The 24583-nt window shown below is 38.4% G+C and overlaps 1 protein-coding gene across 1 annotated transcript in view; it reads right to left on the bottom strand.

The window, feature by feature from the left end:
- The window catches only part of BTBD8 (BTB domain containing 8), a 67116-nt gene that overhangs the window by 19001 nt on the left and 23532 nt on the right, over positions 1-24583 (bottom strand). Inside the window, exons 3-12 of the mRNA XM_045028614.1 lie at positions 20957-21234; positions 19915-20032; positions 13335-13424; positions 10837-10917; positions 8897-8993; positions 8027-8115; positions 7678-7780; positions 3068-3250; positions 2120-2257; positions 502-631 (exon numbers count right to left, since the gene is read on the bottom strand). Of these exons, the coding sequence (XP_044884549.1) occupies positions 502-631; positions 2120-2257; positions 3068-3250; positions 7678-7780; positions 8027-8115; positions 8897-8993; positions 10837-10917; positions 13335-13424; positions 19915-20032; positions 20957-21234 (1307 nt within the window). The remainder of the gene's footprint in view (positions 1-501; positions 632-2119; positions 2258-3067; positions 3251-7677; positions 7781-8026; positions 8116-8896; positions 8994-10836; positions 10918-13334; positions 13425-19914; positions 20033-20956; positions 21235-24583) is intronic.

Here is a 24583-nt window from a genome sequence, read left to right as displayed (position 1 = left end):
CTACATTTATTCACAGTCCACATGAAATCGATATTATGCAAGAGATATACAATCTTTATACATTAATATGAACTGATTAAAAAAGGAACTGAATTCATAGAATTAGTAATCTGCTTTGTGCAGATTTAAATTTCCTATAATGCTTATCTGCTTAAAAATGGAGATAGATAATGGTTTCTTTAATCCTATTGCAATATTTTTAATAATTTTGTATAGTTGCAAACAATAATAGACGTAATCTACATATAATGTTTCCATTTTTCATATCTATAAAAATAAAAGCCAGGAAAATATTCACAGAACACTGTTAAATAATTTCCAGGCATGAAGCTGGCTAAGCATATTATCTTTGCTTTCATTTATAAAATACTTCTTTAAAACTGTGATGCTCTTGCTTTTAAGCATGCTATAGTTTGTTACCAGCCCCCAACACTACCAACATTTTTTATATTAAGGATACTATTATTATACAATGATAGCTGTTCTTGATTGCTTGCATACCTGCTTGTATTTTCTCTTGATGATCCGGTCTCATCAGCTTCCAGCTTTCTGTGTGACGAACAGCATAAAAAGACTGAACCAGGAAGATCCACAGCTTATCACGCAGAGCCTGGATCTTGCACGTAAAACCCTGTGTTCAAGTAACAAATCAGCAGCTGGCGAGAGGCACATTGTCATAGCAACCAGTCATTATTCTTGTCAGAATCTACTTACTCCCTAAGATAGATCAATGATGTCATCATTTATATTTTACAATAACCTAGTAGATGCAGATGCTGTTTATGAGGGCTTATTGTCCCCCTCCTCCCATAATTTTATAGTTTGAAACTAAGCCACTCCCACAGAAGCTAAAGCATCACAAGCCACCACATTCCTTTTTTAAATTAATCCTTTCAGAGCTTTTTACTATCAGCTCTGTCACTACAAGGTCAAATTCTCTTGGGGACAAAAATGTATCTGATTAAATTTTCACACTCTTACTGAGTAAGTCTATAATAGCAGTTGATTGCAGTAGTTTAAGAAAAGATTTAAAATTTTTTGCAGGTAACATTATAAATTGTAATCAGTGTCTCCTATCATTCACATGTCACTCATGACATTATAGCTGATTTTCATTTAAAATGTATTATTTAGATTGTGGTAGCACCCACAACATGATAGGCACTTTCCAAAAACATAGGAAGATGCAGTTCTTGCTCCGAAGAGTTTGCTTAAAAAAAAGCAAACACAACCCTCGTATTCAAAGTGTTTTTTTAAAGTAGATTAATTAAAAATAAACTCTGTCCCCTAGAGTAAATTTAAGGTTATTTAATTTTTAAATATTCTTTCTCGGTCACATATTTACAATGGTAGTGAACATTAATAGTGCCTTCCCACGCACAATGTTATTAGTCATTGCTGCTAGCCTGGAACACAGAGTGTTGCCACAGGCAGTGCTAAGTACTTTTTTTTTTTTTTTTTTAAATGTTGCTCTATACCAGGGGTGGTCAAACTTCAGGGCCACATGCAGCTCTTCAGAAGTTAATATGCGGCTCCTTGTATAGGCACTAACTCCAGGCCTGGAGCTATAGGTGCCAACTTTCCAATGTGCCGGGGGGATGCTCACTGCTCAACCCCTGGCTCTGCCACAGGCCCTTCCTCCACTCCATCCCTTCCCGCCCTCTCCCCTGAGCCTGCTGGGCCCTCGCTCCTCCCCCCAGAGCCTCCTGCACACCACGAAACAGCTGATCAGGAGGTGCGGGGAGGGAGGAGAAGGCGCTGATCAGCAGGGCTGCGGTTGGGCGAGAGGCACTAGGAGCGCGGTGGGGGGAGCTGATGGGAGGCTGCTGACATATGACTGTGGCTCTTTGGCAATGTACATTGGTAAATTCTGGCTCCTTCTCTGGCTCAGGTTGGCCACCCCTGCTATACACAAATGCCAGTAGGTCCTATGTTTTCAACGGGACTTTGCACAGGTGTGATGTACCGCCTGCATGGATCCAACTGCAGTATTAGGGTCATAGAGTCCAAATTGCATAACTTGATTTGAACTCTTATGCCAAACAAAAAGCTACAGTTTTTAAATAACTGAATAAGTGTTGTGAGCTATTCTTTTTCTATTATCTACTGCAAAACCTACCATTTCCTTCACATTTGTGGAGCCCAACAAAGTATCCACAGCTATAAGAAGAAAGCAACTGTTTTCAATGCTAATGTTTTTCTCAATTGCTTTTAAAACTTGTTCTAGAAGATCAGGTTTGCTGCTCATTGCTTGTGCCTAAGGAAACAACAAAAAGGGAGTCATTTAAAATAAACGTGTATTGCATACAAAAAATACTACCCAACAGAAAGTGATCACTGTGACTTTGGTGTTCAGTGTTTCCCATTTATTCATTCCACCTTTCTCTCCACACAAAAAAGGTGCTGCAAATATTTTTGAGATCTCCTCATCTAGCCAAACAAAATCTTAGGAAGAAGCAGCTGGTGTTGAATTTATAGCTGAATACCAATCTGAAGAAAAGGGCAGTTTTGATATATCCATTTTTAATTTTTGATGCATCAGAGCACCTTGCCAAATCTTTGTCTTATTAGGGAAATGCAGTGCTGGGTAAAATTAGACAAGCTCTTACCAGGAAATACTGCAAGGAACTCTTTCAATTAATACCTTAACCCTTAGTAGTGATGCACATTTGCAACTCAAAGTAAATGGACATTGTGGCATGCCTGCGCTGCTACCTTGGACTTTGGTCCTGTACATGCTTTATGTGTTTATGCACGTGCTTAACTTTACACACAAGAGTAGTACCCTTGACTTCATGGAACTACCCACACTTGCTCAACTTGAAGTATGTAACTGTACATAGGATCAAAGTCTTAATTTTTTCAAAGGAATTATGCCCTAATAACTGACCCCTGCCCTAACATTAAATTCTTATGTAAAATTATTTGTAAAGTGACACTGAAATCATTCTGAGTAAGTTAACAGCCTAAGTTGTTGGGAAGAACCCACTCCCATACAAGGAAGGAAGTGTAATAATACAGTGCATTTGTTTTGAAAAAAGTAGAACATAACTCGTGAGCATTTTACCTGCAAGAAAATATGAAAACTTTCACTCTCTATTATATGAGGGAAGTTTGTTACAATAAATGTTATGCATTCTTCTTGAAGCCTAGATGCCAAGGCCATAGCCGTTTCAGACCATTTCACTTGGGGAAGACTACTGAGCAGCCGGTCACTTTCCATCAAAAGGGAAGCTGCATTCTTGTGGTTCTTAAAATAAAAGCAATTAATATATATTAGAATAGTTATCTAATAGAGTAGACATCCAAGAAAATGCTGTTTCTCAAATAGCTCCTATTCAGTTACTGAACACTTACACTTACTATTAATTTCACTTACCTTAATTGTATTTGGATTTTAATATTAGTGTACTTCACTACCCTTTTTTAAGTTAATAAGTCTGGTGGGCTCAATTATTTCTATTCTCTGCTGATGCTAGGGGAGAATGTTTTCATAATGGGATTTTATTATATTTTCCCTCTTTTCATCATTGTATTTTGCTGCCTAGAGAGAAGGCAGATTCACAAACAAATGCCAACCACTAAATTAGTAAGGGGAACCTCATAGGAAAGTTAAATGGAAAGGATAATACTAAGTCACACGAGAGTGTGATAGCCATGTTGACATAAGGGGCAGGGAGAGTTCTACATGGCTGGGAGACATTGCCAGAGCCTCCCGCACCCTGTCCAATGAAGCAACTGTTGGACTTCACAGAATTTTATCTTCACTTAGCCTCCCCATCCCCAAGTTTTCCATAGGAAGGAGTGAGCTGATCCATGTGGCATTTATTTGTTTTAAACATAATTAAATAAATTAATGGAAATATTCTATCTCCTAGAACTGGAAGGGACCTTGAAAGGTCATTGAGTCCAGCTCCCTGCCTTCACTAGCAGGACCAAGTACTGATTTTTGCCCCAGATCCCTAAGTGGCTCCCTCAAGGATTGAACTCACAAACCTGGGTTTAGCAAGCCAATGCTCAAACCACTGAGCTATCCCTCCCCATGTTTCCTAATATTCTCTCCCTTTTAATTTAGTTATACTGTGACTTTGACCATATCACCACCTGCCAATTCACACCTTAAAAGTAATTAACAATTTATCATTATCCACCAAAGTAAAATGGATTAAAGATCTATTACATGTGACCTCCCAGGTCAGTTGATAAATTATACAATATGCTCAATAAGCTTTATTACCCCTCTCACCCCCATTATCTTGGTTTAAAAATGCTGCCAAAAGTAAACTGTTTTCTACAAGGAGGGTCTTGTGTATTCTTCCTAATGGAGACAAAGTAGCAGTAAACCTGTAAAGTAATCAAAATTTCTAGTTCTCATCAGTTTCCTAATTGTTATGGAATGAGAGTTCATCATGAGAAAGCAAAGACAAATTAGTGAAAAACAATGTAGGAAAGAGAAAACATACTGATGGTTTAAAAAGCTGAAATTTGGTTAATCTTAGTTAGATTGCTATAGAAAAGAAAAGCACTAAGTTCAACTAAATACATGACAGAAAAGTGTTACAAGTTCAAATTCACACTTGCCAAGAAAGCTTGAGTACTTTCAGGTCAGAGAAAGAAAAACACAGCATGTATTTTCTCTGTGTATATTCCAACTAGGAGTATACTTCCTGCAAGTCCTTGCTCAACTATTTTTACATTTGTTATGGGCAAAGCCTATTTCTCATATGTGCATATAAATGTAAATAAAGGACTAGCATGCACTTAGGGTTCGATCTTACTCCCACTGGCTCAATTACAAGCCTCTTTAATAGTGGAGGATCAGGTCCTTACTCACAAGATGAGGAGCATCTACCTCTTTCTTGCAAGGTGCTGAGTGCCCACAATGCCCATTAAGCACTTCTAGTGAACTATGAAATACCTCCACAGCATCCAGTTAAATCAGCACTTTACAGGACTGGGCCTATCTATCTCTAGAGTAAGAGAGAACTGTGAACAACTATAGTTTTGTTTTAGGAGGAAGTTTCTTTCTTTTCTTTTCTAAAAAATGGTTGCTTCCAAACACTTGTTTGTTAGGATACCAGCATAAGCGCCCTTAATGTGGTTTTAAATGGCATTCATACTTAGAAGTTTTTAGTTTCTTGTACCAATCTTTGTGGCTTTTCATCAAAGTCTCTCCACTGCAAGTCTACTTCTCCATATACACCTCACACTCCTCTCAAGATTTGCTATACAAGAGCAAGAGAAAAAGCACAGTATTTTGGAAAATTTGTTGCTTCTCTGCTGCCTTTAATGTTGTTTCAATGAAAGTTCACAAAGCCAGTTGCGATTCTACTCAAGCTCACACCTGTACATTTGGAAATTGTGCATATCAGAAGAAAGCATTCCATTATTATATTTAATTGGCTTTTAAACTTAAAATGTCCAAGATTGACAGATGAAAGAACCAATAAGCTCAAATTTACAGATTGGGTATAACTGTTGAAAAGTACTATGCACAGCATAAAAAGTTTTTTTGTAAAATATAATAGCTCAAGTAAAATAAATATCTATAAATATTAGACTGTTTTGCCAAGCAGCCTTAACATTTTTGCAGTTTTTAAAATATGCAAAACCCGATAGGCCACTAGAGAATTTTCAGTCTCAGGAAATGTTGGGAATAGATGCCACATAGGATTTAGGGAGGCAGAAAGAGAGTGGAAGAAGCATGTTGATTTATTTTTCAACTCCATGATTGTGAAGCCTTACTAGATCTCAACTAAGAGGCACAGCCCAGAACTTTCAGCCCGGCAGGAATAGGATGGGGGCAAGATGGCTTTAAACCACCTTTGTGTCCTCTCAATTCTGGCTGCTCTTGGGGCTAGAGAGGATTCCACAGGCCTGTCAGCTGCCCAGGATCACCCGATGGGCCTCAGCACTGCCCAGAATCTCTGCAGCACTGCATGCTGCAACTCCATCCCTCCCACCTTGCCCCCATCACACACCTTACTCCAGGGCTTATGTGGGGGTCATCAGAAGACACACTATGGCTGACTCTACAGTGCTTGCACAGGAGAAATCATACCCAGCTAAAAACAGGTCGTTTAGAGCTCTAACACTGTTTCAGCCCCTTTAGCCAGTGTGAAGCGGCTAGAGTGGGGATAAGAATCTCATCCTAGGTATCATGTAACTTTCTGACAGAAAGATAGCTTTCAGGGTACAAACTATATTTATTTGTGCTGTGATACAGTGCACATTCTAGCTCAAATTTTCAGCTGGCATAACTCAGATTTGAATTTGACCCACTAAATCAGCCCAGATATTCATTCCACGAATCCCAGAGTAGAAAAATCTGTAAATTCGGGCAGTATGAATTGAATGTAAACACACAACACTAACAACAACAGGTAAAGTCTGAAGATGGATACATTCAGAGGTCATATCAGTGTTGACCATTTGTGAAACGGAAGATAAAACAGCTTAATATTAAGCTAAGACAATAGAAAATTACAGACACTAACAATTTTGAGAGATTAGTTCTCTATATGTAAGGCTATGATTTAGTCATGGGTATTTTTAATAAAAGTCAAGGACAGGTCACAGACAATAAACAAAAATTCACAGCCCCGTGACCTGTCCATGATTGTACGATAAATACCCCGACTAAATCTTATAAATCCACAAGGGGAGCCACTGCTCTACCCTGGAGGGCTGCTTTTCAGGGGGTGGGAGGCTAGCGGCACCAGCTGCCGGGGGCCACCAAGCAGGGGCTGCTCCGGCCACCCCCAGGATCACAATCCTGCCGCTGCTCTGGCCGTCCCTGGGACTGCTGCTGGCGGCCGCCAAGCTACAGCTGCTCCTGCCGTCCCCAGGACTGCTCCTCAGGCAGTTCCTGGGCCAGCCACATCTGCTGCTGCTCGGGTGGTCCCCAGGGCAGCTCCAGCAGCGGCTGGCTGTGGGGCCACCGGAGTGGCTGGCTGCAGAGCTGCTCCAGCAGCGACTGGTGTGGCTGTCCCCAGAGCCGCCTGAGCAGCTGTCCCTGGTGCCAGCTGCTTGGGCAGTGCTGGGGTCAGCCACACTGGCAGCTGCAAAAGTCATGGAGGTCACAGAAAGTCATGGAATCTATGACCTCCATGACAGACAGGCCCTACCTGTAAGTAGATGGCTCGTAACCACTCACTGATAGCAAAACACTTTCGCCTGGAGAAAAAATCCCACCAACCAGCTTATGCATAAGTCTCCAAATTAAAATTTGGGGTGAAATCCTCCTGGACCCATTGAAGTCAGTGGTACAACTCCTACTTACTTCAATCAGGCCAGAGTTTCACCTCTAGTGTCTAGTATAAGAATTAACCTGACAATTACTACAATTGCTCCTTCTCTCTATTTGAATGTATAACGTTGTACTATTCTGTCAGAATATGGAATTTGATAAACTCCTCTTAAATGGCTATATTTTGGAGTGGTTTGAGATTTTCCATCATCATGTGTTCCATGAAACATCAGTGTGACTGTATTTGTATGTCAATGTTTGTTCTTGTGTTTTCATTTATAGAATTATCTTTCATTTACTATGATTAATATACTATACATTTAATAAGGCATGTTTAATGTTAATTGACTTTTTAATTCCTTTGCAAAGCTAAATAAGCACAATTTTAAAGTAACATACATGTAAGCACTCAGTAGGTACATACTTACCAAAGACTGAATTATCACAGTAAGACAATTGTTCTGAAGTTCAGTGGGTAAACTGGCAAAGCTCCTCTCTGACCAACATTTCACAAAATATTTTACTATCCATCTGTTAAAATAAGAGCTTTACTTAACTAAATAAGAAACATAGATGAAATTTTATAAAACGATTATTGTAATATCTTCACCTCTGCTAACATAAATGAGCCCCATGAGTTTTCATGGACAAAAATAGATTAAAATATGAACTTTAAGTTCCTCCCAAAGTTGTGTTCAGTCTGTCAAAACACATTAATTTAAAGAATGAACAATGAAAATGGACAGCATAAACCATAATGCATTTTATTTCACTTACTTCATGCAAGCAGCATAAAGGTTCTCGACTTCCATTGAATGAGCAATAGCTAGGCATTCTAGCACATGTTGCTGCCTTCCAGGAATAGGCTAAAATTGTGAGAAAATAATCATACTTACTGTACATTCTGACTTCTAGAAAACATGCAGATGTACAAGTCTTCAGTTTAGCCTGAAATATTGTCAGTGACCAGAATAATTACATTTGTGGGAATTTATGCATAATGGGCCTACTCCTGCTTCCACTGAAATCAGTGGCAATGGTGCAGGGTTGGGTCTAACGTATGGACACATTCAACTAAAAAAACCCTTGGATTTTCAACTTTCAATTGAACAGAAATACCTGAAAAATATACTTCCAAGTATGCAACATGTCTGTATACAACCCCCACCAATATAAAGCTATATGACAATGGCTAATATTCTAAGAAATTTAATATAAGTTTAACTGCTATAGTGGAATACTGCATTTTTTCGACTACGGTTTACAAACTGCCTACTTCACTGTTGTTATACAAATAGGTACTTGACCCTGCAGGCCTTACTTCCATTAGTAATCCCATTTAACTTGATAGAATTAGGAAGAAGAGTGTAGGAACTGCAGACCCCGGCCTAGCACCCTCAGTAGTAACAGAATGATTCTTTGTTATTAAATTGGAAATGAACTAATAAAATTAAAGAGACAAGATTGATGAGGTAATATCTCTTATTGGACCAACTTCTGTTGGTGAGAGAGACAAGTTTTTGAGTTTACACAGAGCTCTTCTTCAGGTCCAATTAAACATCTCAACAATCTGACTTATAATAGAAGAATCAAATTCCTCCCCCTGGCATTTTGGCTCACATAGTCGTGTAAAACTGAAACACATACCTTTTGAAAAAAATTGCAGTAGTCTCTTTTGAGAATATAGATAGCTACTTCTTTCAGTCCGTCTAGCCCATACATATCAGCAACGCTGAGTATTCGACTGAAGTGAGAGCAGTAACGATAGGAATCATAAAATCACCATACAACCTGGAAGTTCACATTTTTGCTTACAAGACAGTTTGCAACCCAAATGACCTCCTCCCAACCCCTTTTTTCTTCTCAGTTAGAAGTTTCTATACACCACTGTGTATTGAATAAGTATAAGTACATGGTACATGTCTAGAACAGTGGTTTTCAACCTGTGGTCTGTGGACCGTTGGGGGTTCGCAGACTGTCTAAGATTTCCAAAGGAGGAGACACCTTCATTCAAAAATATTTAGGGGTCTGAAAATGAAAAAAGGTGAAAAACCACTGGTCTAGAATGTTCCAAAATACAGTCCTCAAACAGAAACAAACCTAGCTAAAAAAAAAAACCCCTACAACTAACACAGAGTGACCCTCTAGAGCTGCTTGCTGAAGCTCACAGAACTTCTTACAGGGGTTTCAGTACCTCTCCATTTTGAGGGCAAGTGCTCTTTTCTAGTTGCTGCAGTAGGATGATTTAGGCATTTCATGGCTGCCCATTACAAGGGTTATATATGATGTTATGGGTTATGTAGAGAGTTATGGCATCTGAGAATTATATCAGTGATGAGAGCCACTTCCAAACAACAGAAAAGCATATTAAACAAACTATAAAACTACTATTTTTTTAAAATAATTAATACCTCTATGATATGGCCCATTCCAGGCAAGGATTTGTAGGGGATATTTTAAATACAATTCCATGTCATCTTGGGGGAATAAGCTTTGAACAACAAATGATTTTCACTATTCAGAAATTATGTTCTTGACATCTACTAGCACACTTCAGAAGAGCTTCTATATAACAGATTACAATGAATATTTCAAAACTCTCATTGACTGGTTTGCAATCCTGATGCTATAATATTGTATGTTCGTAACATCCAACCAGCAAATGTAACCCTTAGCATCTAAGTTTATGAACAAACCCTACAAATCTTAAACCACTCCATTACAATTTAATAGACACGGAATCCCATGAGTAACAGAACTAGTGCAATTCTACAGAAAAGAATTGGGGGAGAGCAGATGACATAGGAAAACAACCCAGAGTGTGTGTACACTTGCACACCGTGAGCTATATAGAACAGCTCCAATCGGTACAACCAGCGAGGAACATTTTGGGAGCGGGCCCAGTGCATCCATGATTTTGCTGGATACAGTCAGGGGACATGCAATGGCTGAATTAGCAGTCATGGAGTGGCTCCAATGCAGCCTGCTACCTTAATGGATGAGTTCTATACCATTCCCAAGATCTACAGATTTCTGTAGGGTTGTTTACACCAGCTGTACACTGGGGAGAGGGTTTAGACCAAACATTTTAAAAAAAGATTGCCTGCAAGTGTTTCATGTTACTGTTCAACTACTTTCTGTGGATCTATTATTTTACAAACAGTGGGACATCTCACTAATTCAAAAAGTTCTTTCAAATATTACATTCTAAATATTTGTTACAAAGTATCATCTCACTTTGTTCATATTGTTCTAAAAGCTGAGTAAAAACAAAATGTACAGCACAAAGTGTCAAATTATTTTAGCATAAATGGCTATACTGTTTGTTTTCCAAACATTTTTCTCCCCATTTAATTTTCTAGAGGGCTGCTGGTCCAACTTTTCAAGTAGCTGCTGAATAAACAACACGATCCATCTAAAAATATTATTTTTGGAATTTCCTCAAAATATGCTTAGGTGCAATCATCATTACATTTGATACCTTTGTCTTATTTATACTACATGATGCATTTTCCATTTGAATCTGAACTGAGAAAAAGCAGAATAGGCATGAAGTGCAATTAAAAATAATAAAACTTGACATATACCCAGCATCAGCTTTGTTTGGGAAATCCAGCATTCCTCCATATATAAAATACAATAGGACATTCATTTCTACATGGTTTATGCTGCAAAATAGAAAGGAAAATCACTACAAGAGACATGTTCAAAATAAAATCTATTGCTGATATTTTATAAAATGGTTCAGAAGGTTGATGTGTCATCTGGTCATATTATGAAAAATTATGGAAAGGAAATGAACTAATAAAATTAAAGAGACAAGATTGATGAGGTAATATCTTTTATTGGACCAACTTCTGTTGGTGAGAGAGACAAGCTTTCGAGCTTACACAGAGCTCTTCTTCAGGTCCAATTAAATATATAACCTCACCCACCTTGTCTGTCTAATATCCTGGGACTAACACTGCTATAAAAAAATTAAATCTATGGCACTTCAGTTTGTGAGTAACTTCACTAATATGAGTAGTCCAACTAAAGCTTCATAATGCAAGTGTTTCTGATTAAAGTTATAACCAGGCTAAAATTACTTATTACTCAGATTTATAGCGGTTCTCTAAATGAAAGATTATTTTACTGACATTGTGTGTGCAAACAAGGTATTTTCATCTTCTTAAGAGATATCACTAGAAAACACTCCATTTTTTATGTTAACTGTATTATGTTTAATAAGAATTTACTTTTATGGATTTCTTAAATCTAAGTGTATTTAAACTTTACTTTTTATAAAAATGTATTGTCATTTGCACTGTGATAGTAAGAAGTCAGATCTCAAAATATTTAGAACGTTTCTATGGGCTTGATCTTCCACCATAGTAGATAATGGGAGTTATACCATCAAAGTCAGTGGAAGCAGGATTTATATTGGTGAACACAATTTTCAGAATAATTACATTATAGTATTAATCCTAATCTCAAGGTCTAATTCCCAAAACATGCAGGTGCCATGGTCATTAGTGTAAATGGGAACTACTCACACATGTTAATAAGAGACCTCTTAAAACATTAAACATGTTGAAGCAACAGACAGTGATGACTAAAAACAAAGAACAAAATTGGTTGCAACATGCTAAGCAGCAAAATCAACACAGTTGTCTCTCTCTACATTAGCACACAGGATAGCCATAAAAACAGCAAGAAAAGGTTTCCCTGCTGTCTTGACAGCTGTTATCTTAAGCAGCATTTTTATTATTTCTGAATAAGCCATATGCACTTTATTCATAAGTGTTTATAAAGACAGCATGAAAATCTGCACAAAGCAGAAGACTGAACTTGAAAAGGTAGTAATAGTACAATAATGGATCTAGTTAGCTCTTAATACCTGGAAACCACAAGATATTATTTAGACTTAAACATGCTTGTAATAAAATTAATAATATTCAGGAGAAAGTCTTTACTAAAAAATAATGACTGAAATTCCTTAGCTATTCAGAAAGATGGAGATCAATTACTGGGGGTAGGATGCAGGGAAGATACAAAAACAACACTTTGTCATTTGATTTTTTTTTTAAATTCACTATATAGCATAAAAGATATATATTTCGCAGTTGTATAACAACTGCTTTAGTGGTTTAAAAAAATAAAATGAGTAAAAACAAAAGCTTTTTCATGATGTCACAGAAACGTTATTAAATTTAAAATGAGGAAAAACTAGGGGAGGATTGCTCGGTCATACCACTTTATATCAAGACAAAGTGTATACATGTTCTAACGCTCTAGAATGTACATGGTTCTTTGTAAAGAAAAGTGGGTCTGAATGACCTGAATGCCATATTAGTTGCCATTAGTTTACAGGGCATCAGGGTTAGTGTACATTAGGTACACTTTGTAATGCAGTATTACATATTATATGATAACAGTTATTAATATTTAATGGAAATTTTATATGAAATTTTTGAGGTGTTGAAAGGAACAGAATTGACATCCCCAGAGACACCAAAGTCCCTGATTCATCCATACAATATATAATAAGCTCAAGAAGAGTTTTATTTGCTATAAACTAGCAGCAATATTGTTCTGAGCACTTGTGGACAAAATGTTTCCAGCCATGATTCAATTTCCTAGTGTACAATGATCCTGAATCACATTGGTTAAAAGTGACCTACAAACTGAATAGCTGATTTGCTTTGATATCCTAAATGTGCATCCTAAAGAGCTATGAAAATTTATGAGACAGCTCAGCTGTACAGGGCACATTTTTGTGGCATCAGTGAGGTTAAATAGAAGAGGAGTGGAAAAACCTTCATGTGAGGCTGTGGGACACTAAAACGTGGATTATGGAAAAGGATGAGGTTGATGAATGCTCCCCTTTTCTCCCCCCAACTGATAAATTTAAGAGAAACATCAAAACCACTGTATTCTACTAGCCAAGTCAAAATACTACTCCAGAAATTTATTAAATTGAAGAAAAAAAGTATCACAGCAGATTACTATGAATTGCTTTGTATGCAGCATGGTTGCTGCATATTTACAGTGATTTTAAATTGCCTACCTTTGCTCCCGTATGGCTTGCAAAAACTATGCTTACCCTTGAAGAGTGATGTGCTCTTGGGAGCTTTCAGCCCAACTTCCAGTCAGCATAGCAGCAAAGTAACTAGATCTGGCACATAAAATGGCCCTGAGAGGGAAAAAAGTAAATATTTGTATCTAGTGAAATGATGTTTATTACAAGAAAAAACCTAGATGAGATTGATTCAGATCTTTGCCCTTACACATCAAGGTATCTGTGCACTGCATATCTTTTTCTACCAATATCTTTGGCAGCTAATCTCAGGATGTTATAATAATGAAGAAAATTAATACTCTGAAAGTTCTCAGTTAAAGCTAGTTTCTAGTACACCTTTAGTATTCACATAGAAGAAATCAATTGCTGCAAGACTTACCTGTTCCTCCAAAAGAGAAAGTGGAATAGATTTTTCAAAGACACAAGTTTGCAGCTTTTATTGTATTACAGCATAACACTAAATTCAAATTATTTTTATAACACTTCAGACAGTTATGTTCTGGACCTCTTGCCCATACTTATAGTATACTGATTTTAACAAAGAAATATTTATGAAAGATATAGCTAAAACTTCAGTCACTCCAGAGTAATTACCCGCCTCCTAGCAAAAGGTAAGTTTCAGTCTATTCTGATATATTAGTATGTTCCAACAAAATGGGGTGTGCTTCCTACATGAACACATGAGAAGAACTATACTCTATTTTCAGGCTGTCAAGCGATTAAAAAAATTAATCGTGATTAATTGTGCTGTTAATAATAAAATACCATTTATTTAAATATTTTTGGATGTTTTCTACATTTTCAAATATATTGATTTCAATTACAACACAGAATACAAAGTGTACAGTGCTCACTTTATATTTATGTTTGATTACAAATATTTGCACTGTAAAAATAAAAACAGCGTTTTTCAATTCATCTAACACAAGTACTCTACTGCAATCTCTTATCAAGAAAGTAGAACTTACAAATGTAGAATTATGTACAAAACAATAACTGCATTCAAAAATAAAACCATGTAAAACTTTAGAGCCTACAACTCTACTCAGTCCTACTTCTTGTTCAGCCAATTGCTCAAACAAGTTTGTTTATTTGCAGGAGATAATGCTGCCTGCTTCTTATTTACAATGTCACCTGAAAGTGAGAACAGGTGTTTGCCCCAGGGCCCCCTTAGCCCAGGGCCCTTCTGCTCCTAAAGCCCCTGCGTTCGAGTGGCCCTGCCTTCCGGGGGAGGGGTGGGGCCAGCTTCACTGCTCACTCTCTTCCAGAAAGTCCTAATCACTGCCAAACAGCTCTATGGCGGTGGGGGAAGCAGAGAAGAGGAACTTGTGCAATGCTCCTTTGTAAAGTCAGCCAAACGACGTTATAAGGGAGCACTGCACAACTTTAAACGAGCATGTTCCCTAATGGAGAAGCGACGCAACTTCGAAACAATGTTAAGCGGGAGGACGTTAAGTGTGGAGTTACTGTATATGGCAGAATGTGGGTAAAACAGGGCAGGAGACATACAATTCTCCCCTAAGGAGTACAGTCACAAATTTAATTAACGCTTTTTTTTTTTTTTTTTTTTTATAAAACGAGCATCATCAGCATGGAAGCATGTCCTCTGGAATGCTGGCTGAAGCATGAAGAGGCGTATGAATGCTTAGTATTTCTGGCATGTAATTACCTTGCAATGTTGGCTACAAAAGTGTCATGAGAATTCGCCTGGTCTCATTTTCTGGTGACATTGTAAATAAGAAGTGGGCAGCATTATCTCCCGTAAATGTAAACAAACTTGTTTGCCTTAGCAATTGGCTGAACAAGAAGTAAAGCTGAGTGGACTTGTCAGCTCTAAAGTTTTACATTGTTTTGTATTTGAGAGCAGTTATGTAACTGCAACAAAAAAAATCTACCTTTGTAAGTTGCATTTTTACGATAGAGAGGGCACTATAGCACTTGTATGAAGTGAACTGAAAAATACTATTTCTTTTGCTTATAATTTTAATAAATATTTGTAATAAAAATAATATAAAGTGAGCACTGTGCACTTTGTATTCTGTGTTATAATTGAAATCAATATATTTGAAAATGTAGACAAACATCCCAAAATATTTAATAAATTTCTCTTGGTATTCTATTGTTTAACAGTGCAATTAAAACTGCAAAAAAAAATCACAATTGTTTTTAGTTAATCGTGTGATTTAACTGTGATTAATCGACAGCCCTACTTTATTTCCTTCTAGTCTATAATAGCCTATATTCCCAGGCTCAGAAGCAAAACAGGAAGTAAAACAGCATGTTTGATTTATTCCTCTCCCTCCCATAAAGCAAACCAAATCATTCATCCAATTCAATATCCCATCTCTAGCAATGCCAGGTGCTTCAGAGAAAAGTATAAAAGCCCCATGATATAATTAGCTGTGCTATACTAGATTATTTGAATGGGAGTAGAGAGGCAGAAAGAGGGAGCAAGTGATAAGCAAGTGGAAATTGCTTCCTCACCCCAACTCATGATTAGGGTATACCCTGAAGGACTAGCTTTTATACGTTTTATCTTAGCTAGTATAATTGCAGATTATTTTCTCATTCGCTATTTCTTATAGTTTGACATTAAGCTGCAAATTTGAAAGTTACTTTGCTTCAGTTACATCTTTTTGCAGAAAATGCAATAGGTTACACACTATATAAGAATGGTATTTCCTTTTATATACATTGTAATTTGTTGACTTTTAAATTATATGAAAGCACTCTTGTTCTTGTACAGGATAAAGAAAGGAGCAGCATACAATTTGCCTTCTCTTCCCCCGTCAGTTTATATACTGGTATCTCTCTCAAATCGTTTCTTTCTTCTCCCACATGTCCAATCTAGAATCTCTCTTCCATTCCTCCCACAAGCCAGCCAGCAATATTTAAGCTTTCCTGGTATCCTGCTAATCTGAATTAGATAGGTCAACCCCTAAATCCGACAAGGATGCTGCAATAGACCAAAACAGCCCTGAACATGTGAAAGTGAATTCTGATCATGTGACCTTCTCCATTTACTCTCCTGCAAGCTAAATATACTGTCTTTGTTTTTGTCAGTTCCCCTCCAAACAAGCTTCAGCAATGAGCAGGAACAGATAAGCTGTAAGGCTAAGCTCTGTTTTGTATGATACTGAACATTTAAATAATGCATGTTAAGTAAGATGGCTTCCCAGTGAAAAAGTAGCATTATGATGTTATCTAAACATGCTTTACAATGTACATTTGTATAGGTTCCAGATGTGTTCCAGATGCAGAAACTAAACTTGCACTTGGTTTCCTACTGCTATGATCTGAGCCACATAGAGTAACTTGTTCAGTCTTAAGTATACAAGTCACTAGGGAAAACAACCAAATGGCAGTTCTCTTGCAGTAATTTGGGACCTAATTTTGTAACCCTCTCTCAAATAGTATTCCTTACTCAAAACAAACAGTCCATTGAAGTTAATGGGACTACCTGAGTGAGTAAGGAATACTCTCATGAGTAAAGATTGCAGGATGGGCCTTGAAATTGCCTGCAGTTTGAGGATATCACTTTTCATAATCTGGAATGATAAATAAAACTCACTGCTATCTACACTGCAATTATACCCAAAGTTACCTTTCCCTGACTCACTTTAAGACACCCTCTACTGTTCAAATCTCTATGTGATACTGAAACAATCAGCCAATTTTCTTGTGTTTGTTTCAGAATGTCCTAGTTTTCCTCTTCTCTGCTGATATGACGCACTGCCATATTTTCTGATGTTGGCTAGACTAGATACGTTGCTCCTGGCAAGATAATGGCCTGAACTGAAACAGCTCTTGCAGATGGTTTTGGGTTGTTTTTTTGTTTTTTTTTGGGGGGGGGGGAGGAATTCCTTCTTGCATTAAAATTTCTATTTCTCTGTGAAACTGAGAACATGTCTTTTTCTCAGTTCTACTTCATCCAAAGAGAAGCAACCAACATAAATATCATTTCAGATACGCAGCATCCAACATTACTTTAAAAAACCACAAACGAAAACAAAACAAAAAACCCCTACCACATTCCCATATCTTCTGTAGTAAATAAAATAATCGGACTTGCTACATTAAATGGATTTTCCGAAAACAAGACTTTTTTCCTCTATCCTAACTCTCTCAATTATATATGTAAAATATTAATGAAATGCAAGCAAAATGGAAAACTATTTCAAAGCTGAAAAATATTATCTGGATTTATGCCTGCCTTCGGGACAAATCAGAAGAGATAGAGACTGCCTGATTATTGGCTTTTTAAAATACCTATGAGAAAGATAAATACTCAGAGTCATCTTGTTCACTTTACTACTCTTTACTTGTACATTGGAAAAAAAGTAATGCATCAAAAATGTAAAAACCCAGAGAGAGAGAAGTTTTCTATTTAAAAAAAGGCAGCTTTGACCAATAGGTGGAGTGCAACACAATGATCTGACTGCATAATCAAGGGAAACACTTGGCCCACAGTGTTCTACACAGATATTATATGATGGTAGATAATCTGCAACAAATTTGGGGCTCCTATCTCAATAACTTTTAGGGTATATCTACACTGTATGCCCCTCCCAGCATGGGTATAAATAGCAGTGTAAATGATGAGACACTGCTTAGGTGCATAAAGACACCTGAACCTGTGGGTATGTACCCTACATGCTTAAGCAGTGCCTCCCCCATCTACACTATCATCTTTGGCAATGTAGTGTCCTGTTGCCCAAGTTTTTCCCACACAGCAGGGAAAGGGTCCAGCAGCAGGGAAGCTCCAGCAGCTCCCTATGGGTGAGCCACTTCTCTTCCGCAGGGAGCTGCCAGTCTTTCCCCTTTACAGTGAAAGACTTCAGCAGCAGGGAAAGGCTCTGACAGGAGGCAATGGAGAAAAGCTCCAGCTTCCCCCTTTCACTGACACATGCATCTATACATTGCAGTGTGAACACAGCTTGCTTTTCAATGCAGCACGTAGCTACACATACGTTCATGCTGCTGCCAGTGGTGTGCAGTGCAGACATAGCTTTACGTTCACATCTTCCAGAACTCAGGTCGCTCTGGGTGCATCGGCCATAATTTCTATATCATTCCAAGAAAGCAGCAAAGAGTCCTGTGGCACCTTATAGACTAACAGACGTATTGGAGCATGAGCTTTCGTGTGTGAATACCCACTTCGTCGGATGCATGTCATTCCAGCAACCCTTCTGCACCATTCTGGCCTTGTAAAGGGGCCATAAAAGAGTCAGATCTCCCTATCATAGATCTGACCTTAGTTTTCATGTCTCTTATGCTTCCTGCATTTCCCTGCAGCCTCTTGCTATACGGGAAGCTCAGGAATGTGCATGGAGGCTGTGGCTTTCTAAAACATGCCAATTAGCTCTTTTCTAGCTTCCTACATCAAAACCAACAGCAGAAAATTGGACCCCACCACAGAGAATCTAACCTAACCTAACCAGGGATTTCCCAACTTGTGTGCAATTAACAATCACAACTGCAGGGAGAGAGTCCAGTGACTACAGCATGATATTTTTCTCCAGAAAGTTATAAATTGACTGAAAACAGGAGAGAATGGCTCTCTCAGCTTTATCAACTGCAACATGAGAGTCCTAAATGGTTCTTAAGCAGAGTGATGATTTCTGGGTTACCAAGGGCTGGTAAATCTCTTGAGACGAGACAACATTCACCTCTGCTTCACTGAAGTGGTCACTGTTCTCTTGTGGACAGGTAACAAGGGGAGGAAGAAATGAAATCTTCAGGACACCAAAGATCTTTCCTTTCCATCCAGGGAGGTTTCTGTTTATTTGGGCTAGTTTTATGAGGAATTAATTAGTATCAACTGACTTGTGGTTTTATTTATTTATTTTGACAGGATAGATTTGTTTACAGGATTTCAAGTTGTAACAGTGTGCTGTATTTAGTTTTCTTTAACTGGTTTTATTGCAATAAATATATTGCAGCCTAATTCTACTTTAATTTATTCTAGAACGCACCTAAAGTAAAAAACACAGAGCTACAATATTAAAAGCACATTATATTTTCTCTCAAGACTTAAAGTTATCACAAGAACGACAACTGTAATCACAAGGAAGCACTTCAGTTACTACAAAAATACTACCGGTCTCTGTGGTGAAACTAGCAAAGCCATTATAGTAGTTCTAACAGTACAAAACAGTATAAAGACATCATGTTAAGAATACTTTATTATATTAAACCTGTAGAGCAGTGTTTCCCAAACTTGGGACACTGCTTGTATAGGGAAAGCCCCTGGCGGGCCGGGCCAGTTCATTTACCTGCCGCATCTGCAGTTCCGGCCGATCGCGGCTCCCACTGGCAGGAAGCGGTGGTCAGTACGTCCCTCGGTCCACGCTGCTTCCCACAGCTCCCATTGGCCTGGAGCAGCGAACCGTGGCCAGTGGGAGCCGCGATCGGCCGGAACTGCAGACGCAGCAGGTAAACGAACCAGCCCGGCCCACCAGGGGCTTTCCCTACACAAGCAGCGTCCCAAGTTTGGGAAACACTGCTGTTGAGCAACACAGCTAGGTAGCATTAACAGTGTTTTATACAGAAAGGATTGCTGGTGAAATAGTTTACATTCTAAATTCATTACTTATTTAAATACCTGTGAGCTTGAAACTGGTTGCCTTCTATCCAAATATTAATATCTGGACAACAACATTTCTTGTAGAGCATCATTAAGTCTTCTCCTAACCCAGATGCGGTTTCTAGTTCAGAATTACCTATAAATGGGGGGAAAGAGTTATTTATTTCTTCCAATTTATACTAGATTACTTTGAAGTTGCAAACAATTTCAGGCATCTGAAACAAAGGATCTATCATACTAAAAAGACAACATATTTTATATCCATCCTACAGCTTTCATTTCCTTCTGAAATGCACATTTGATGAAAGCCTTTTCAGACAAACTTACTAGTAGTGGGGAATAAATTCTGTGTGTTACTCTTAACTGAGATATTGGGAGTTCTACCAGCCCTTGGCACTTGGAGCTCAATGGAAGAGAAGTACTACTGTTATTGCTGTACGTGAAGATGTATGTTGTTTGTTCCCTTTTCTATACAAACCATACATACAGTTTCAAGGAGATTGGTCTCTGAAGAAATTTAAGTTCACTTCTGCCATCAGAGACAAAGGCTGTCAACTCCTCACAAAATGAAAAATGGATATTTTTACATTTCCCCACTTGCAGGACTATATGGAACTGAGTTGGCCCTGCCCCCCACTCACTACATGTACATGAAACGCAGTGGAACAAATGAAGTTCCCTGCAGTAAAGAAAAAGAAGGACCACCCACTATGGAAGCACTGTATCAAAGGGGCCTGGGCTTACATCTGCTGTAGCTCAGAAGAGGCATTGGCACCAATGCAAATGCACAAACTGAAACGCTCCTCTTCCTCAGGGTGTGTTGCTACATTTTCATTCTGTAGCAGTATGAGTGCAAGGGATACAGTTTCTACCACATTCCTGTATGCTCCCTATGGAACACCCATTTACTCAGGGCATGAGGGAATGATCTGGGCCAAAGCAAAGAATATTCATCTTGGTCTTGTTAGTGCAATAACCATAAACTTTACCCACAATTTTTGAACAAACCTACACTGGTGTTTAGGTAACTAGCAAAATCCACACACAATTCTAACTTCACCTGGCTTAGTTACATTGCCTTCAGCATGACTGGCTTCTAGAATTTCATCTTCAGTATTAGGTGAACAAACAAATTCTCCTTCTATGGCTCCGTCCAGAAAATGCTGATTAACAAACGTTTTATCACTTCCAATGCATTTTACACCTGATATTTGAGTCTTTTGAAGACTACCAGATGTAAGGCTTTCATTTTCCTGTGTTTGTCTGGGCTCCAGTACTCTTTTCCTCAGAGTCTCTTCCTCGATTTCCCTAATGTTTTTATCAGATGAATATACAACCCTAGAAGAAGACACTGAAGTTTACTCATGTAATTTTTCAAATGTTCCAAAATAACAGCTCGAAAACATATTTATATATTATGCTTAACAAGGCTTATATAAAGAAAATATAAAGAAAACAATTACTTTTGAATCGTATACTGAATATAAAAAACCCCCCAGTAATTAAGAGTACTTGAAAAATGTGCAAAACCTGTGAAAATAAGTGTTGAAATATTTCTAGAGTCCTGCACTAGTGCAGCCCTCAAAAGAGTATCAGCATATCGTGTAATTTACTACCAGAATGCCAGGCTGTAGCACTGCATTTCTTTTTCTAACATTCCTTGGTAACTTTTTTTCTTTGCTGCAGGGAGAAAAATCTTTAAAAGAAAATTTAAGACCACTCCGTATCTCCTGTGTATCCCTATCATCCACTAGCAATAACAGACCCCTACAGTACAAACAGGCCACTCTTAACAGCCAATATTAAGGATGGCTGATTTATTTGTGCAGCTTAGCAGAACCAACAATAAAATTCACTCACTCATGTTAGTCTCATCATTACATTTATAAAACAAAGGTAAAAAGATTCTAAGGAACACTGTAATTACTAAAACACAAACGATTAGAAAGTCAGAAATTTAGGAGTTTAAATTTTACTTCAAAGAAAACCAAATGTATGTAAATACTCAGTTAATAAAAATCACACAAAAACGTCCCTCTCACAATATCAGCCTTCCATTTTCCCTTCAAACCTACTTTGTAAGATGTATTACTTTCAGATGAAGGACTTTATGGTTTAACAAAGTCCAAAGTGCGTAGCTGAGATACTTCACTTGTACAGTTGGGTTTCATACACATATCTTCAACACTGCTAGATACAGTAAGCTTTGCTACTTTCATTTGAAAGCTAGAGGTACATATCTGGGCTCAGGAGATTCATACTTATAGATATGTTTACTTTGTGTTTAAACATCACTCGCTCTGGGGCGAGTGGGATTTTTGTGACTACTAGACAAATAAATATATTTGTCTAATCAGGAATTAAGTAATTTTTTCTGCAGACTGTGTATAGCCTGGTCCTTGGCAAGCTAGAGGAGATTGAAAACAACCCTTCCTAGGTCTTTAGACATAGGCCTCTTCCTATGTTCTATGGCTGCGTGGAGTAGCTTCCCCTTCTGACAACTCCATACATTTTTATTACGGTATATGTCAGTCAAGAAAAAATGAGAAGCTGCAGAGAAGGAGATGGAGGAGACAAACTGGTACTGGGAGCAGCTAGCATTAAGGGAGCATGTGTCTGGATAAGTTGAGGTTACAGTGAAGACCTTTTAAAAGATCAGTACGACACCAAGCCCTTTCCCCCCATGGATTTTTAAAATCTTCATACCTGAAGGTGCTTGCAGAGTTCCTAAACTCTGAAGCTCCCGATATTTACAGGGCTTTCCATCTTTGGGTTGGGATGGGCTAAGGGATGGAAAGAAGAGTAGAAGCAGCCTAAGGGTACGTCTACACTACGGGATTATTCCGATTTTACATAAACCGGTTTAGCAAAACAGATTGTATAAAATCGAGTGCGCGCTGCCACACTAAACACATTAAATTGGTGGTGTGCGTCCACGGTCCGAGGCTAGCGTCGACTTCTGGAGCGTTGCACTGTGGGTAGCTATTCCGTAGCTATCCCATAGTTCCCACAGCCTCCCCCGCCCCTTGGAATTTCCGGGTTGAGATCCCAGTGCCCGATGGGGCAAAAATCATTGTCGCGGGTGGTTCTGGGTAAATGTCGCCAGTCACTCCTTCCGCTGGGAAAGCAACGGGTGGCGATGCAGTCCGAAATCAAAATAAAAAAAGAGCTCCAGCAATGGCGTCTGTGTGGAGATTTTTTTTAAATGATTTTGAATTTCGTCTTCTGTAACGGAGCGCTGATAGAACAGATTTGCCTGCCCTTACTGCGATCACATCCGCATGGTCCATGCTGGAGCTCTTTTTTTATTTTGATTTCGGACTGCATCGCCACCCGTTCTGATCGGAGCTCCACACTGGGCAAACAGGAAATATTCAAAAGTTCGCGAGGCTTTTCCTGTCTACCTGGCCACTGCATCAGAGTTCAGATTCCTGTCCAGAGCGGTCAGTGGTGCACTGTGGGATACCGCCCGGAGGCCAATACCGTCGATTTGCGGCCACACTAACCCTAATCCGATATGGTAATACCGATACTAGCGCTACTCCTCTTGTTAGGGAGGAGTACAGAAACCGGTTTAAAGAGCCCTTTATATCGATATAAAGGGCCTCTTAGTGTGGAGGGATGTGGCGTTAAATCGGTTTTACACTCCTTAAACCGGTTTAAACGCGTAGTGTAGACCAGGCCTAAGAAACCTGCATGCTGTACTTCAAAGAATGCCAGGCCTAGAGTTGACTGTGAGGAGCTGGCAACTTCCAGTGGAATACATTGAGCTTTGTTCCGACTTCGCAGAATTACAGCTGGACGCCTTGCACCACTACAAGAGGAGAAGGTCTTTAACCTCCATATATATCCCCAGCACACTGTCCTACCCAGATCCTAATATCTACAGCTGTGGATCAAGGTCTCTGCTTCAGTACAGTTTAGGAGCTCCAAAGAGCAGAAGTTTTTGGAATTTTAGATTCCATGATGTTGTTCTAAGAAATTTACTTTTCTACATCTGAAGTATGATTCCGTGACTACATCTATCCAACAGCTTTCCAAATAAGCCTCATATAAAGTTATGTTAAAAAAAGAATTTGTAGCTAGGATTTGGCAAACAAACAATAAGAAACATTAATCAGCACAGTTTGAAAATTCTTCTCTTCAGTATCTTAAACAGATTTAATCAAATTTCAAGGTTATTTGAACAAAGAATATTGCTCACTAGTCAGACTCACCAATTTTGAAATTGAAAGGTGCAGGAAAATCTTAGAGAGGAGCCTCAATTAGGCTTATAGTACAAAGGAAATCACCAAAACTTAAACTCTTCCCTTATTATGATGTATTGATAGTTATAGTTTTCCTAGATTTACTCACCAGTGACATACATGGGAAGTACAAATATAATGTACAAAAGAGGAGAAATAAATTGAAACAGAGTAATTGCTAAACCATACGAGGTCATTATTTTATCATCCTACCTACAGCAATTGCAAACACACAGTCCTAATATATCTGATCATTTGGGCAATGTATCTGGGGATAAAATAATTCATTCATGCACCCTGAAGATAAGCACCTCACACCCTGAAGAATGAAATATAATTACTCACATTTTCTTCCCAGAGTTACAAAACTTTTAGTCAATTTAGCCAGTTTTTAAAATCCAGCCACAGCAGCCAATCTATTGAATTCCTGGCTACGTACC

This window comes from Mauremys mutica, chromosome 8 (assembly GCF_020497125.1).
Source record: "Mauremys mutica isolate MM-2020 ecotype Southern chromosome 8, ASM2049712v1, whole genome shotgun sequence".
Classification (NCBI taxonomy): domain Eukaryota; kingdom Metazoa; phylum Chordata; order Testudines; family Geoemydidae; genus Mauremys; species Mauremys mutica.
The sequence above is the reverse complement of the archived record's forward strand: the minus strand, read 5'-3'. Positions and strand labels throughout refer to the sequence as shown.